At 44.2% G+C, this 17,539-nt stretch overlaps 1 protein-coding gene across 1 annotated transcript in view; it reads right to left on the bottom strand.

Annotated features, from left to right (window-relative positions):
- Nucleotides 1-6,822, bottom strand: part of CCDC13 (coiled-coil domain containing 13) — a 30,179-nt gene extending 23,357 nt beyond the window's left edge. Inside the window, exons 1-4 of the mRNA XM_022553780.3 lie at nucleotides 5,983-6,822; nucleotides 3,728-3,876; nucleotides 1,679-1,821; nucleotides 3-92 (exon numbers count right to left, since the gene is read on the bottom strand). Of these exons, the coding sequence (XP_022409488.3) occupies nucleotides 3-92; nucleotides 1,679-1,821; nucleotides 3,728-3,876; nucleotides 5,983-6,344 (744 nt within the window). The 5' untranslated portion in view covers nucleotides 6,345-6,822. The remainder of the gene's footprint in view (nucleotides 1-2; nucleotides 93-1,678; nucleotides 1,822-3,727; nucleotides 3,877-5,982) is intronic.
- Nucleotides 6,823-17,539: the final 10,717 nt, after the last annotated feature.

Here is a 17,539-nt window from a genome sequence, read left to right as displayed (position 1 = left end):
ACCAAGGCTCTGTCTCCCATCTGGGCCTTCGGCAGCTTGGCTCCTGCGTCGGTGGCTCCCTTGGCCGGCAGCCTGGCCAGGGCCATCTGCAGCTGAAAAAGCAAACCTGGCACTTAATATTTAATCCTGCTCAGCAGTTGCGGCGCCTGAGTGAAGGGCTCTGGTGCTGCCGTCTGATGTGTGGTCACGCATCTCAGCAGTCCGTCCCTTCAGCTCATTTTAAGGCCCATGAATGGAAGGACTCTCCTTTACAAGGCACCCTGCGATGGGAGAGGGTTTAACTGATTGTCTGCCCCACTCCCCAGTCGTAGCCTAGGATTCACGAACAGCTTAGTAAATAATGATTCTGCAGCCATGGTCTGCATCTGACAACAGCCTGGGAGGCGGAGAGAAAAGGAACTACGGACTTCACATTGCAGTTGAGGAGACAAGGTCAGAGACACTGAGAAACCTGCCACTCAGGCTCATGGCCTGGTGGCCAAGACCACTGCTGTACACAGACAGCCAACCAACCCTTTAAGGGTTTCCCAATTGTCCTTCACACAAAGACCATCCCTGTCTGACAAGGCTGGGCACGACCCGCCCTCCCACCTCTCTGACCTCATCCTGCTCCAAGCTCGGCCACATTGGTCCCCTTTCAGGCCTTTATTCCTATTCAGGGACTTTGTACCTGCTGGGTCCTCTGCATGAAGGCCTCTCCCCCACCCCTCCGAGTCTGGCCCCTTCTCATCCTCCAGGGACCCACTGTGCATACTCCCCCCTCTAAGGGGCCCTCGATGCTGGTCTGTCTCCAGGAGGGCAAGGACCAAGCCTATTTTGCTCCCCACAGTCTCCCCAGGGCCTGGCCCAGAGCCTGCGATGATTCTCAAAAAAATACATTGTAGAATAAAGAAGGTCTAATTCAATGCCAAGTGTAATGACTGTGGAGGATTTTGGAGAGCAACAGAACTGGATTTGAAATCCGGCACCACCACATGCTGTGTGACTTGAGAAAGCCTCTTAACCTCTGCCAGCCTCTGCTCCTCCAGCCACATAAGGAGAAGCTGCGTAGGTTCACCCTAGCTCCTGAGGGACCATGAACTGCTGGGTCTTGTGCCCTCTCTCGACTGGAGGGGTTTGTCATCAGCTGTGGGAAGGTAGGGGCAGCAGAAAGAGGAAGGTGGACAAAAGTGAGACGAACTGGTGGAACGCTCCTGGCTCTAGCTTCAGATTAGCAAGGATCCCTGTTAATTTATTCAACAATGCCTTTCTGGTGCTAACTGCCTGCTAGGGACTGTTCTAAGTATTCTACAGTGTTAAGTCATTTAATCCTCGGAAAACCTTGGGGTGAGTGCCGTTATAACTGCCACTGACAGGTGGAGGAAACTGAGGCACGGAGGGCTTATACCTGGCTCCAAGTCACAACACAAGTCAGTAGTGGAGCTGAGATTCACACCCAGGTTGGTCAGGCTCCAAGCTTGCGTCCTCCTTGCTATGTCGGGCTATCACTCCATCGCCTGCGTCCTCCTTGCTTCCCGACACTTTCCCCTCTCAGGATATGACAGAGACTGAGGGACTCATTGCAAACACTGACCCACCAGTCCTTGGGAAGGACCTACAGCATCTAAGTGTGCTCCCTCTCTGGAGGAGTGGCGTGGGGTACAGGGAGCCCGGGGCAGGGGCGCCTGAGGCCCCTCACCTCTCGCTCCAGCTCCTGGATGCGGTTGCTCAGCTGCCTCGCTCTGGTCTTCGCACCCTCGGACTCTGCCGTCAGCACCCGGTTCTTTTTGGACAGCTCAACGATCTTGGTGGCAGTCACATCCCCAGCCACACCAGCCGTCCCTAAAATGAAGGAAAACGGTAAGGTCAATTAAAAACACAGGCCCACACATCGAACAGGCTTGCTGCTGCTGGCCTGGGCCAGCAGCGATTTGGGCAACGATGAGTAGCTGCCCTCGGCCACCTCGTGTCTGTTGAAGAGGATTAGGACACATCAGGAGAAAAGGAGGAAGAACCTGGGGAAGGAAACCAAACCTAGAAATACAAATGGTCCAGTGGTGACTTCTCTGGTTATGTTTTCCTCCCAGGACCCCAAAGCATTACAAATCCTGGAACTAGACATCAGAAAGAAGTCTAAGAGAAGCCCTCTCTAGTCCGAAGGGCAGGAAGTGGGGCTGAGAGCAAGCCAGGGCTCTCTCCCAACTCTGTCTCCAGACAAGCCCCACTCTTGAAGCTGCAACCCCATGATAATGGGGGCATCAGCGAATGGGCAAGCACAGAAATGCTAAAATATCTGGGTAAATATAATAGACTATTTTGCAACCTTCAGTTTTTTTAAAACGTATAATGGTTGAAAGCAAATATGATAGCAGAGTCTGACGGGATGTTCAACATATACAGACATAATACATATAAAAGCTGTATGATAAGGGGGGAGGGTAAAGGGACTTATGTGGTGGTCAAGTTTCTTCATTCCACCTGAAGTGGAATCACTTTTAGCGCAATCACTAAAAAAATTGTACAAAGAAATAGAAAAACTAAACTAAAGCAAACACTAAAAGTCCACCCAAAGGTAAACCAGTTCTTCAGCTGTCAGCAGCCTGTCACTGTAGCCTGGTTTAAAAACATGAACTGAGACTGTCAGACTTTTCTCTTCAAAACGTGAAGTTGGAAATCAGAAATGGGGACTTCTGAGTGAGGACTGGATTTAAGAGGTCTTGAGGGAGGCTCGGGGCCGGCAATCAGATGAGGCCATGAGCACGCCAGCAGAAGCGGCAGAAGACAGGACGTGGGGCAGGCTGGAGAAAAGGGAGCAGGCCCTGTCTCCCAGGTCTCCTGGGGTGAGGAGGCATCTCCTGCTCTCCCCAGAGCCCATCAACTTCTCGACACCCTTGCAAAAGCTGCCCCTTCGCATCTGAACCCCGAGCCAGGTTAGGTGTTATCTTCTGTTCAGTGTGGTTTTGTTTTAGACAGAAGAGGCCAAAGAATGGAGGGAAGCACAACAGGCTATCAAGGGCCTTTAAGATACCAGATTCCCCTTGCTTTTCAATTCAGCACTGGTCCTCTGGGTGCGCCTACTCTTAAAGTCGTTTACTAGCAAAGGCATAGAGAGACGCTCTGGCAGAGGCCAGGTGAGGCATCATGCCCTCTGTGATGGCTGGCACTGACTTTGTGCTTTCTCAGTCAACCACCTGGGAATTGCTCAACGGGCATACATCGAGCAGAGGACAATCAGGGCCAAGTTCCCCACCAGATCTGTAAGAACAAGGTCTAGCTCATAACCACAGGGTCAGTGGTCAATGTCCAGCCCACACCCACAAGGCTAAGGTCATCTCCAGGCCCACAAAGCCAAGGTCCCTAACAGACCCACAGGGTCAAGGTCTCCAGCAACAGAACCAAGGTCCAACTCCGACCTGAAGGGCCAAGGTCCACTGTACATGCTGCTGGATCCCAGGAACTCCTCCCAGAAGAGCGAACTCCCCTGTCCTGTCCACCCTTCTGGAGCAGCAACAGCAAGTGGTGTAGAGTAAATGCCTGCTTCCACTGGGGCTTTTTCGCGTCCATGATGCAGTGTTTGAGCCAGAGCATCCAGACAGAATGGGTGCCGTTGGCCCACCGAACGTGTAGCGAGCATCACGGAGAACTCTTGTCATGAGTCCCAGCGGGGTCACCCACGCTGCCTCCATGGCAGCTGGGCCAGCCCACCTGGACTTCAGAGCAGAAACTTTCGCAACAGCGGTGGAGCTACCTGTGAAGGCAAATCTGTCCTCTTCTATTTTCTTTTTGAGGTGTTTGATTTCAAAGTCCCTCTCCTTCAGCAACTTATACAATCGCCCGTTCTCATCCACTGTTTCCCTGAGTTGATCCCGAAGCCGTTCGATCTCGTCTTCAAGCATCCTGCAAGGCAAAGGCAGAATCACAGGAACCGATGGGCAGGGGTCAGGCCTCCACAGCCCGGGTTTATTGTACCTGGTTGGGCACTGGGTGGAGATAAGAACTGGTCTGTACAAAATAGGAATGAGAAATTAAGGGAATCTCAGTGAGCAGAGTTTTAATACGCTGTTCTCACAACTGAACGATTAAGGGCACACACAAGTGAAAGGGGAAAAGTTTTTTTTTTTTAAACGTGCCAATTTTTATTTTTATTTTTTTTTGCGGTACGCGGGCCTCTCACTGCTGTGGCCTCTCCCGTTGCGGAGCACAGGCTCCGGACGCGCAGGCTCGGCGGCCGTGGCTCACGGGCCCAGCCGCTCCGCGGCACGTGGGATCCTCCCGGACTGGGACACGAAGCCACGTTCCCCGCATCGGCAGGCGGACTCCCAACCGCCGCGCCACCAGGGAAGCCCGAGAAAGAAGTTTTCAATAACATGGTTTACTACGGATTCAACAGAGCTATATAAAACCCCACCCAGAGAATTCATACTCCTTTCCAGCATCCATGGAACATGCATAAAGATGTATTATAATTTAGGCTTCAAAGGCAACCTTAGCAAATTCCAAATAATGGACATTATACAGACCATTTTCTTAATGGCAATTGACTAAAATTAGAAATCAATACTAAACAGAGAACAAAAATAAAATAAAACACAGAACTCCAAACCCATCATATGCTTGGAACTGAAAAAAAAAACCAAAAAACCACACACATACACACACTCCTAAATTATTTATGGGTTAAGAAGAAATCATAATGTGTATTATGAAGCATTTAGAACGGATTGACTGTAGAAGCAATATGTATGAAAACTTGTGAACAGCAGCTAAAGTGATACTTAGAAGGAAGTTTATAGCCTTAATTGCATATGTATATTAGAAGACGAAAGAGGAATTGTCTAAGCCTTGAGTTGAGACCAGGTCTCTGGGTCTCCCAGGTAAACCCAATAGGAAATCAGAATAGGTGGCTAGTTTTGTATATTACAATTGTCTTGCAAGTCAGTTTTTTAGAACTTTAAAACATGAGGAACATGTGACTGGTGGGTCTGTGATCACTTCTACCATTAGGCATGGAGCCAGCTCCATAGAGGCAGTTGCTCAGGTAGTAAATAAGTTACGGAAATTATAGATAACAGTAATTATTAACTAACAGCTATTATTATTGTTGGTGTTATTCTACCAACAGCTCAAGTCTCCACAAATTCCAGTTTCTCTGACTTGGGGAAAGATCATTTGGGAATAGGTCTGGGGTTAACTTAGAGCTAATATTTAGGAGCTGTATGAATTTTTTCAATTATTGAGAAATCTTTATCTTTTCCTAATTAGCATTTTTCAGTAGAACATTGTGAAAATCGAGAAACCATGAAAAGTAGAATTTGCAGATGGAGAAGATAGATTCTGGGTGAAACCAGAAGCAAAGAGATAGCTCAACAACTGCTGTGATTTTTTTTTTTTTTTTTTTTGCAAAATGACTAGAAAACAATTTTGTTTCAATCCAGACTCCTGCTTCTAACAACCAATATAAATCAATGCATCTGTGTGACATTGGCAAATTTAAAGCAAAATGAGAAGATTCTGGACTCCTTTCAACTGTTTCACCAACCATATAAAAGCAAGGAATCCATAAACTGCTTCTTTAGGACGGGTATGTTTATGTGTCTTTATGTGTCAGGGAAGGGAAATTGACACAGGAAAACAGTCGCGGGTGAGGTTTGGAGTAGTGATCACCTGTGAATCATCAGAGCCAGCCAACCAGCTCCTCAAAAACCAAAACACATTTTTCACGAAAGAGAGACTACCTAAGAAAATTCAAGTGAATAAATTACACCTTGATGAGTTTCAAATTTTCCATTTGACTTTAAGTGGTTTTTGAATACACTTCATGTCAAATTATGTCCCTTTATCCGATGCAAGAGTCTTCAATAACAATCTCTGTGTCAAAACTTCTGGGTCTCAGCTGATAAACACACATCTGGTCAACCTGCCTGTCGAACTGTCTGCAATCATTCTCCCCCACCTTCCCTACCTCCCTGCAGTGCTCCTGAGAGAGCCCAAACTTGCATTTACCTCTGCTCAAAGCTGGTTTTTGAGTTCTGCTCCCCGGCTTGGAGGACGCTGAGGCCATCAGAGATCTCCACGGGCTCTTTTTGGTCATCAACTCTGCTTTGGAAGCTAAGTTCTTTTTCCTTCCGTTTCTCCATCTGCTTCTGTAACCTTCTGTGCTGCATCTCCTGCATGGCCCTGAACTGGAGCCTCAAGGTGTCCTGTGAGCCTTCATCCTCTGCCATCTTGCCCTTGGAGTAGGAAAAGAAGCCTGAGCCTAAGCAAACTCCACAAACCGCTCCTTTCCCAAGAGTGCTCAGCACATAGTCAGCCCTGTCTACAACCCCCAAGCCTGGAGTTGGCTCCTTATCTTTGCATGTGTCCATGAGGAAGCTTGGAAGACCCACCCTCACTTCAGGTCCCCTGAAAGCCAAAGCTGAGCCGAGCTAAGCGTCAGCTCTCTACACACCCTCCCATGCCTGAATGTGCCACCAGACCTCGAATGGCATCAGAATACTGCCCCCCCCCCCATCACTCAGATTCAACAGTTGACTCCTACCTGTCCCTAAAAACAGTGGCTCTCAACTCTGGCTGACCATTAGAATCTTCTAGGAGTTCCTAAAATATAGCAATGTTGGGGCACATCCCTGGACCATTAAAATCTTAATTCCTAGGAATGGGGCTCAGACATCATTACTGTTTTTAACTAAGGTATAATTTTAGGTTGAATTATAATTTACACATAGTAAAGTGCATAAGTCCTGAGTGTACAGCTCAATAAATCTTTACACAGGTATGCAGCCCTGGCTCCGGCCAGGGCCCCGGTGGCTGCCGGCTCCCCCAGCTCCAGCCCGGGCCCTTCTGTACTCCCCCCCCCCCCCGCCCCCGCACTTACAGTGGTCACTCCGCTGCTGCCTTCTTGGGCTGCAGCAGCTCAGGCACCTCTATCAGACGCCTTCTTGCGCTGCCCCGGCAACCGTCACCAGGGAAACCAGCCACGCCGCTGCGTGACGTCCTCACGAGTCTACGGCAACCAAGAGGTCGCCGGGAGTTCGGAAAGGGACAGAGGCGCAGATGGTCCGGGTTGAGGCGGTAAGTAAATAGGCGAGGTGGGCTGACGGATGAGGGCGTCTTGTGTGTGAGACTTGAAAGTTGGCCCAGTGGTCCGCTTCTGGAACATATTTTAAAAGTTTTGTGGGCCAAACGTTCTGCGCAGAGATACGCATCCCGCAGTCCTGCTGGGAGGAATTAAGGTGAATGATCCTACCAAGAAATTTAACGTAGCCATTCAGAATGTCTTTGGAAAATGTGGAAGTGTGGGGGGAAAGGTTATTTTGTGACGGTGAGTGAAAAAGGCAGGACACGAAATAGTAATTGCTAAGTAAATGAAGTTGTGTTTTTAAAGACTAAGAACGGAGGGAATTCCCTGGCTGTCCAATGGTTAGGGCTCCGCGCTTCCACTGCAGGGCACGAGTTCGATCCCCAGTCGGGGAACTAAGATCCCGCATGCCCTGCATGGCGCGACCAAAACAAACAAAAAACAAAATTAAAAACCTCTAGAAACAGAAACAAGACTGCGGAGGAATGCATAGAAATATTAAAGTTAAAAATGGTTGTATTCGTGTGCTGGAATTGCAGTGCTGTGTTTTTATTTTTGCATTTTAGAGGATTTAAAATATAGTGAACATGGTTTATTTTCAAAGTGGAAAACACTTGTATGTTTGGGTTTTTTAAAAAGACACTTACCAATTTAAGTCGCTGCTATATCCAGGTCTTTATAATTAGAAAGTCTTCAGATATCTCACGGTTGTTTTTCTTTCTTTTTTTCCTCATAAGGCATCCACCCACAGACGTGCATGAAGGTGGGGCACCAGTTCACATTTTGCACAACTCTAATGCAGTATCACAACCAGAATATTGACGTTGATAATTTTACTTGTATTCATTTGTGTGTGTGTTTAGTTCTATACAGTTTTATCATGCTTAGGCTTGCATATTCACCACCATCCTCAGATATTGAACACTTAAATCGCCACAAGGATTCTTCTTCTTGGGCTTTTGTAGCCACACCTGCTTCCCTCCCTCCCCACCCCCAAAGGCCCTAATCCCTGTGACCACCAATCTGTTCTCCATTTCTAAAATTTTGTCATGTCAGAAATGTTATATAAATGGAATCATATAATATGTAACCTTTGGGGACTGACTTTTTTACTCAGAATAATTTTCCAGAGCTTCATCCAAGCTGTTGTATGTGTCAGTTTGTTCCTTTTTATTGCTGAGTAGTTTTCTATGGTATGGATGTACCACAAATTGTTTAACCATTTGCCGGTCAAAGGACATCAGGGCTGTTTCTAGTTTGGGGTTATTACAGATAAAGCTGATATAAACATTCATGTACAGGTTTTTGTGGGAACTTAACTTTTCATTTTTCTGGGATAGATGCCCAAGAGTCCAGTTGTATGATAATAACATGCTTAGCTTTGTAAGAAACCGTCAACCTATTTTGTAGAGTGGCTGTACGATTTTACATTTCTACCAGCAGTGTATGAGTTATCTACTTTCTCCATATCTTTGCCAGCATTTGATGTCACTATTTTTTATTTTAGCCATTCTAATAGGTGTGTAGTGACTTCTAATTTTGGTTATAATGTGCGTGATGGATAATGATATTGAACATTTTTTTCAGGTGCTTATTTGCAATCTGTATATCCTCTTTGGTGCAGTGTCTGTTTATGTCTTTTGCCCAATTTCTAACTGTTGACTTTTGAGAATTCTTTATACATTCTAGATATTAATCGTTTGTTGGATTGTAGTTTGCAAATATTTTCTCCCATTCTGTAGCTTGCCTTTTCTCTTCACATGGGTTTTCACAGAACAAAAATTTTAAATTTTGACTAGGTCCAATTTACCAATTTCTTTCTTTCGGTGTCAAGTGTAAGAACTCCTTGCCTAGCCCTCGATCCTAAAGATTTCCCCCTGTGATATTCTAAAAGCATTAGAGTTTTATGTTCATGATTTATTTTGGCATAATTTTTATGCAAGATGTGAGGTTTAGATTGAGATTCTTTTTTTTTTTTTGACCTATGGCTGTCCAGTTGCTTCAGCAGTAGTTATTGAAAGGTATCCTTCCTCAACTGAATTGCTTTTGAATGTTTGTCAAAAATCAGTTGTGTAAATTCACAAACAGCAACAAAAAACAACCCAATTCAAAAATGGGCAAAGGACTTGAAGAGATTCCTCCAAAGAAGATATACATATAGCTAATAAGCACATGTAAAGAGGCTCAACATTACTAGCCATTAAGGAAATGCAAATCAAAGCCACAGTGGGATAACACTCCATACCCATTAGGATGGCTGTTATTCAAAAAATGGAAAATAAAAAGTGTTGTCCAAGATGCAGAAAAACTGGAACCCTTATGCATTGCTGGTGAGAGTGTAAAATGGTGCAGCTGCTGTAGAAAAGTTTGGCAGTTCCTCAAAAATTTAAACATAGGGTACGATCCAGAAATTCACTTCTGAGTATATTCCCAAAATATGGAAGCAAACAGATACTTGTACACCAATGTCCATAGTAGCAATATTTACAATAGCCAAAAGGTGGAAACAATCCAAATGTCCATCTGTAGATGAATGGATAAACAAAACGTGGTATTATCCATTAAATGGAATATTAGTCAGCCATAAAAAGGAATGAAGTACTGATACATGCTACAACATGGATGAACCTTGAAAACATTATGCTAAGTGAAATAAGCCAGACACAAAAGGACAACTATTGTATGATTCCACTTAAACTAGGTTCCTAGAGTAGAGACTGCCAGGGAGCAGGAGAAGAGGGAAATGGGTAGTTATTATTAAAGACTATGAAGTTTCTGCTTAGAATCATGAAAAGGTTCTGGAGGCAGATGATGGTAATGGTTGCATAGCATTTTTTTTTCGTTTCTGCTTTATAACAAAGTGAATCAGTTATACATATACGTATATCCCCATATCTCTTCCCTCTTACGTCTCCCTCCCTCCCACCCTCCCTATCCCACCCTTCTAGCTGGTCACAAAGCACCGAGCTGATCTCCCGGTGCTATGCGACAGCTTCCCACTAGCTATCCATTTTACATTTGGTAGTGTCTATATGTCCATGCCACTCTCTCACTTCATCCCAGCTTACCCTTCCCCCTCCCGTGTCCTCAAGTCCATTCTCTATGTCTGCGTCTTTATTCCTGTCCTGCCCCTAGGTTCTTCAGAACTTTTTTTTTTTTTTAGATTCCATATATATGTGTTAGCATACGGTATTTGTTTTACTCTTTCTGACTTACTTCACTCTGTATGACAGACTCTAGGTCCATCCACCTCACTACAAAAAACTCAGTTTCTTTTCTTTTTACGGCTGAGTAATATTCCATTGTATATATGTGCCACATCTTCTTTATCCATTCATCTGTCGGTGGACACTTAGGTTGCTTCAATATCCTGGCTATTGTAAATAGAGCTGCAATGAACGTTGTGGTACATGACTCTTTTTGAATTATGGTTTTCTCAGGGTATATGCCCAGTAGTGGGATTGCTGGGTTGTATGGTAGTTCTATTTTTAGTTTTGTTTTTTTTTTTTGCAGTACGCGGGCCTCTCACTGTTGTGGCCTCTCCCGTTGTGGAGCACAGGCTCCAGATGCGCAGGCTCAGCAGCCATGGCTCATGGGCCCAGCGACTCCACGGCATGTGGGATCTTCCTGGACCGGGGCACGAGCCCGTGTCCCCTGCATCGGCAGGCTGACTCTCAACCACTGCACCAACACGGAAGCCCTATTTTTAGTTTTTTAAGGAACCTCCATACTGTTGTCCATAGTGACTGTATCAATTTACATTCCTGCCAACAGTGTATGAGGGTTCCTTTTTCTCCACACCCTCTCCAGCATTTATTGTTCGAAGATTTTTGGATGATGGCCATTATGACCGGTGTGAGATGATATCGCACTGTAGTTTGATTTGCATTTCTCTAATGATTAATGATGTTGAGCAACCTTTCATGTGTTTGTGGCAATCTGTATATCTTCTTCGGAGAAATGGCTATTTAGGTTTTCTGCCCATTTTTGGATTGGGTTGTTTGTTTTTTTGATATTGAGCTGCATGAGCTGCTGGTAAATTTTGGAGATTAATCCTTTGTCAGTTGCTTCATTTGCAAATATTTTCTCCCATTCTGACGGTTGTCTTTTCATCTTGTTTATGGTTTCCATTGCTGTGCAAAAACTTTTAAGTTTCATTAGGTCCCATTTGTTTATTTTTGTTTTTCTTTCCATTTCTCTAGGAGGTGGGTCAAAAAGGATCTTGCTGTGATTTATGTCATAGAGAGTTCTGCCTATGCTTTCCTCTGAGAGTTTTATAGTGTCTGGCCTTACATTTAGGTCTTTAATCCATTTTGAGTTTATTATTATGGTCTTATGGAGTGTTCTAATTTCATTCTTCTACATGTAGCTGTCCAGTTTTCCCAGCACTACTTATTGAAGAGTCTCTCTTTTCTCCATTGTATATTCTTGCCTCCTTTATCAAAGATAAGGTGATGATATGGGTGTGCATTTATCTCTGGGCTTTCTATCCTGTTCCATTGATCTATGTTTCCGTTTTTGTGCCAGTACCATATTGTCTTGATTACTGTAGCTTTGTAGTATAGTCTGAAGTCCAGGAGCCTGATTCCTCCAGCTCCGTTTTTCTTTCTCAAGATTGCTTTGGCTATTCAGGGTCTTTTGTGTTTGCACACAAATTGTGAACTTTTTTGTTCTAGTTCTGTGAAAAATCCCAATGGTAGTTTGATAGGGATTGCATTGAATCTGTAGATTGCTTTGGTTAGTATAGTCATTTTCACAATGTTTATTCTTCCAATCCAAGAACATGGTATATCTCTCCATCTATTTGTCTCATCTTTAATTTCTTTCATTAGTGTCTTATAATTCTCTGCATACAGGTCTTTTGTCTCCTTAGGTAGGTTTATTCCTAGGTATTTTATTCTTTTTGTTGCAATGGTAAATGGGAGTGTTTTCTTAATTTCACTTTCAGATTTTTCATCATTAGTGTATAGGAATGCCAGAGATTTCTGTGCATTAATTTTGTATCCTGCTACTTTACCAAATTCATTGATTAGCTCTAGTAGTTTTCTGGTAGCATCTTTAGGATTCTCTATGTATAGTATCATGTCATCTGCAAACAGTGACAGCTTTACTTCTTCTTTTCCGATTTGGATTCCTTTTATTTCCTTTTCTTCTCTGATTTCTGTGGCTAAAACTTCCAAAACTATGTTGAATAAGAGTGGTGAGAGTGGGCAACCTTGTCTTGTTCCTGATCTTAGTGGAAATGGTTTCAGTTTTTCACCATTGAGGACGATGTTGGCTGTGGGTTTGTCATACATGGCCTTTATTATGTTGAGGTAAGTTCCCTCGATGCCTACTTACTGGAGGGTTTTTATCATAAATGGGTGCTGAATTTTGTCAAAAGCTTTCTCTGCATCTATTGAGATGATCATATGGTCTTTCTCCTTCAATTTGTTAATATGGTGTATCACATTGATTGACTTGCATATATTGAAGAATCTTTGCATTCCTGGGATAAACCCCACTTGATCATGGTGTATGATCCTTTTAATGTGCTGTTGGATCCGTTTGCTAGTATTTTGTTGAGGATTTTTGCATCTATGTTCATCAGTGATATTGGTCTGTAGTTTTCTTTTTTTGTGACATCTTTGTCTGGTTTTGGTATCAGGGTGATGGTGGCCTCATAGAAATGAATTTGGAAGTGTTCCTCCCTCTGCTGTATTTTGGAAGAGTTTGAGAAGGATAGGTGTTATCTCTTCTCTAAATGTTGATAGAATTCGCCTGTGAAGCCATCTGGTCCTGGGCTTTGGTTTGTTGGAAGATTTTTAATCACAGTTTCAATTTCAGTGCTTGTGATTGGTCTGTTCATATTTTCTATTTCTTCCTGATTCAGTCTTGGCAGGTTGTGCATTTCTAAGAATTTGTCCATCTCTTCCAGGTTGTCCATTTTATTGGCATAGAGTTGCTTGTAGTAATGTCGATGAACTTTTGTATTTCTGCAGTGTCAGTTGTTACTTCCCCTTTTTCATTTCTAATTCTATTGATTTGAGTCTTCTCCCTTTTTTTCTTGATGAGTCTGGCTAATGGTTTATCAACTTTGTTTATCTTTTCAAAGAACCAGCTTTTAGTTTTATTGATCTTTGCTATCGTTTCCTTCATTTCTTTTTCATTTATTTCTGATCTGAACTTTATGATTTCTTTCCTTCTGCTAACTTTGGGGTTTTTTTGTTCTTCTTTCTCTAAATGCTTTAGGTGTAAGTTTAGGTTGTTTATTTGAGATGTTTATTGTTTCTTAAGGTAGGATTGTATTGCTATAAACTTCCCTCTTAGAACTGCTTTTGCTGCATCACATAGGTTTTAGGTCGTCGTGTTTTCATTGTCATTTGTTTCTAGGTATTTTTTGATTTCCTCTTTGATTTCTTCAGTGATCTCTTCATTATTAAGTAGTGTATTGTTTAGCCTCCATGTGTTTGTATTTTTTTACAGATCTTTTCCTGTAATTGATATCTAGTCTCATAGCCTTGTGGTCAGAAAAGATACTTGATACAATTTCAATTTTCTTAAATTTACAAAGGCTTGATTTGTGACCCAAGATAGGGTCTATCCTGGAGAATGTTCCATGAGCACTTGAGAAAAATTTGTATTCTGTTGTTTTTGGATGGCATATCCTATAAATATCAATTAAGTCCATCTTGTTTAATGTATCATTTAAAGCTTGTGTTTCCTTATTTATTTTCATTTTGGATGATCTGTCCATTGGTGAAAGTGGGGTGTAAAAGTCCCCTACTATGAATGTGTTACTGCCGATTTCTCCTTTTATGGCTGTTAGTATTTGCCTTATGTATTGAGGTGCTCCTATGTTGGGTGCATAAATATTTACAATTGTTATATCTTCTTCTTGGATCGATCCCTTGATCATTATGTAGTGTCCTTCTTTGTCTCTTGTAATAATCTTTATTTTAAAGTCTATTTTGTGTGATATGAGAATTGCTAGTCCAGCTTTCTTTTGATTTCCATTTGCATGGAATATCTTTTTCCATCCCCTCACTTTCAGTCTGTATGTGTCCCTAGGTCTGAAGTGGGTCTCTTGTAGACAGCACATATATGGGTCTTGTTTTTGTATCCATTCAGCCAGTCTGTATCTTTTAGTGGGAGCATTTAATCCATTTACATTTAAGGTAATTATCGATATGTATATTCCTATTCCCATTTTCTTAATTGTTTTGGGCTTGTTATTGTAGGTCTTTTCCTTCTCTTGTGTTTCTTGCCTAGAGAAGATCCTTTAGCATTTGTTGTAAGGCTGGTTTGGTGGTGCTGAACTCTCTCAGCTTTTGCTTGTCTGTAAAGCTTCTTAATTCTTCAACAAATCTGAATGAGATCTTTGCTGGGTAATCTTGGTTGTAGGTTTTTCTCCTTCATCACTTTAAATACGTCCTGCCACTCCCTCTGGCTTGCAGAGTTTCTGCTGAAAGATCAGCTGTTAACCTTATGGGGATTCCCTTGTGTGTTTTTTGTTGTTTTTCCCTTGCTGCTTTTAATATGTTTTCTTTGTATTTAATTTTTGATAGTTTGATTAATATGTGTCTTGGCGTGTTTCTTCTTGGATAATCCTGTATGGGAGTTTCTGTGCTTCCTGGACTTGATTAACTATTTCCTTTCCCATATAAGGGAAGTTTTCAACTATAATCTCTTCAAATATTTTCTCAGTCCCTTTCTTTTTGTCTTCTTCTTCTGGGACCACTTTAATTCAAATGTTGGTGTGTTTAATGTTGCCCAGAGGTCTCTGAGACTGTCCTCAGTTCTTTTCATTCCTTTATCTTTATTCTGCTCTGCAGTAGTTATTTCCAGTAGTTTATCTTCCAGGTCACTTATCCGTTCTTCTGCCTCAGTTATTCTGCTATTAATCCCTTCTAGAGTATTTTAAATTTCATTTATTGTGTTTTTCATCATTGCTTGTTTCCTGTTTAGTTCTTGTAGAACCTTGTTAAATGTTTCTTGCATTTTCTCTATTCTATTTCCAAGATTTTGGATCATCTTTACTATCATTATTCTGAATTGTTTTTTAGGTAGACTGCCTATTTCCTCTTCATTTGTTAGGTCTGGTGGGTTTTTACCTTGCTCCTTCATCTGCTGTGTGTTTTCTGTCTTCTCATTTTGCTTATCTTACTGTGTTTGGCGTCTCCTTTTTGCAGGCTGCAGGTTCATAGTTCCCGTTGTTTTTGGTGTCTGTTCCCAGTGGCTACAGTTGGTTCAGTGGGTTGTGTAGGCTTCCTGGTGGAGGGGAGTAGTGCCTGTGTTTTGGTGGATGAGGCTGGATCTTGCCTTTCTGGTGGGCAGGTCCACGTCTAGTGGTGTGTTTTGGGGTGTCTGTGGCCTTTTTACGATTTTAGGCAGCCTCTGTGCTAATGGGTGGGGTTGTGTTCCTGTCTTGCTAGTTGTTTGGCATAGGATGTCCAGCACTGTAGCTTACTGGTCATTGAGTGAAGCTGGGTCTTGGTGTTGAGATGGAGATCTCTGGGAGATTTTTGCCGTTTGATATTACGTAGAGCTGGGAGGTCTCTTGTGGACCAGTGTCCTGAAGTTGGCTTTGCCACCTCAGAGGCACAGCACTGACTTCTGGCTGGAGCACCAAGAGCCTTTCATCAACATGGCTCAGAATAAAAGGGAGAAAAAGTAGAAAGAAAGAAAGATAGAGGCTAAAATAAAATAAAATAAGATAAAATAAAGTTATTAAAATACAAAATAGTTATTACGAAAAAAATTTAAAAAACAAAAATAATTTAAAAACGGACGGACAGAACCCTAGGACATATGGTGGAAGCAAAGCTATACAGACAAAATCTCTCACAGAAGCATACACATACACACTCACAAAAAGAGGAAAAGGGGAAAAAATAATATATCTTGCTCTCAAAGTCCACCTCCTCAATTTGGGATGATTCATTGTCTATTCAGGTATTCCACAGATGCAGGGTATATCAAGTTGATTGTGGAGATTTAATCCGCTGCATCTGAGGCTGCTGGGAGAAATTTCCGTTTCTCTTTGTCCGCACAGCTCCTTGGGTTCAGCTTTGGACTTGGCCCCGCCTCTGCGTGTAAGTCACCTGAGGGCGTCTGTTCTTCGCTCAGACAGGACGGGGTTAAGGGAGCAGCTGATTCGGGCGCTCTGGCTCACTCAGGCCGGGGGAGGGAGGGGCACGGAGTGCGGGGCAAGCCTGCGGCGGCAGAGGCCGACGTGACGCTGTACCAGCCTGAGCCGCGCCGTGCGTTTTCCCGGGGAAGTTGTCCCTGGATCACGGGACTCTGGCAGTGGCGGGCTGCACAGGCTCCCGGGAGGGGCGATGTGGACAGTGACCTGTGCTCACCCACAGGCTTCTTGGTGGCGGCAGCAGCAGTCTTAGCGTCTCATGCCCGTCTCTGGGGTCTGCGCTCTTAGCCGCGGCTCGCGCCCGTCTCTGGAGCTTCTTTAAGCAGCGCTCTTAATCCCCTCTCCTCGCGCACCAGGAAACAAAGAGGTAAGAAAACGTCTCTTGTCTCTTCGCCAGTTCCAGACGTTTCCGCGGACTCCCTCCCGGGTAGTCGTGGTGCAGTAACCCCCTGCAGGCTGTGTTCACGCCGCCAGTCCTGTCCCTGCCATCCGACCGAAGCCCGAGCTTCAGCTCCCAGGCCTCGCCGCCCCGGTCGTTGAGCAGACAAGCCTCTCGGGCCGGTGAGTGCCGGTCGGCACCGATTCTCTGTGCGGGAATCTCCCCACTTTGCCCTCCGCACCCCTGTTGTTGTGGTCTCCTTCGCCACCCGCAGTCTCTTTCACGAAGGGGCTTCCTAGTGTGTGGAAAGCTTTCCTCCTTCACAGCTCCCTCCCACCGGTGCAGGTCCCGTTCCTATCCTTTTGTCTCTGTTTATTCTGTTTACTTTTGCCCTACCCAGGCACGTTGGGAATTTCTTGCCTATTGGGAGGTCTGAGGGCTTCTGCCAGCGTTCAGTGGGTGTTCTGTAGGACCAGTTCCACGTGTAGGTGTGTTTCTGATGTATCTGTGGGGAGGAAGGTGATCTCCGCGTCTTACGCTTCCGCCATTTTCCTCAACTCCTCTATGTGGGGCCTTATGTGTGAGGTGATTCCTGCTGGGTTCCTCATTCCATTTGTGATGTGGGCCCTTTGGTGTGAGGTTGTTCTTGTTTGGTTCTTCATGCTCCTTCTGTTGGCCCTTTGGTTTGAGGTGGTTCCTGCTGGGTTCTTCACCCCCTTTGTTATGTTGGCCCTTCGTTGTGAGGTTGTTCTTGCTGGGTTCCTCATCCCCTTAGTGATGTGGGCTTTTGCCGTGAGGTGGCCCTTGCTGGGTTCCTCATCCCCTTTGTGATGGGGGCTTTTGGTGTGAAATGGTTCCTGCTTGGTTCCTCATCCTTTTTTTTTTTTTTCCCGGTACGCAGGCCTCCCACTGTTGTGGCCTCTCCCTTTGCGGAGCTCAGGCTCCGAACCCGCAGGCTCAGTGGCCACGGCTCACG

The sequence above is a fragment of the Delphinapterus leucas genome, chromosome 10, assembly GCF_059928025.1.
Source record: "Delphinapterus leucas isolate spDelLeu-1000000601 "Yukka" chromosome 10, BTC_Dleu_Yukka2, whole genome shotgun sequence".
Lineage (NCBI taxonomy): Eukaryota > Metazoa > Chordata > Mammalia > Artiodactyla > Monodontidae > Delphinapterus > Delphinapterus leucas.
This window is presented reverse-complemented; position numbering and strand designations above follow the sequence as displayed.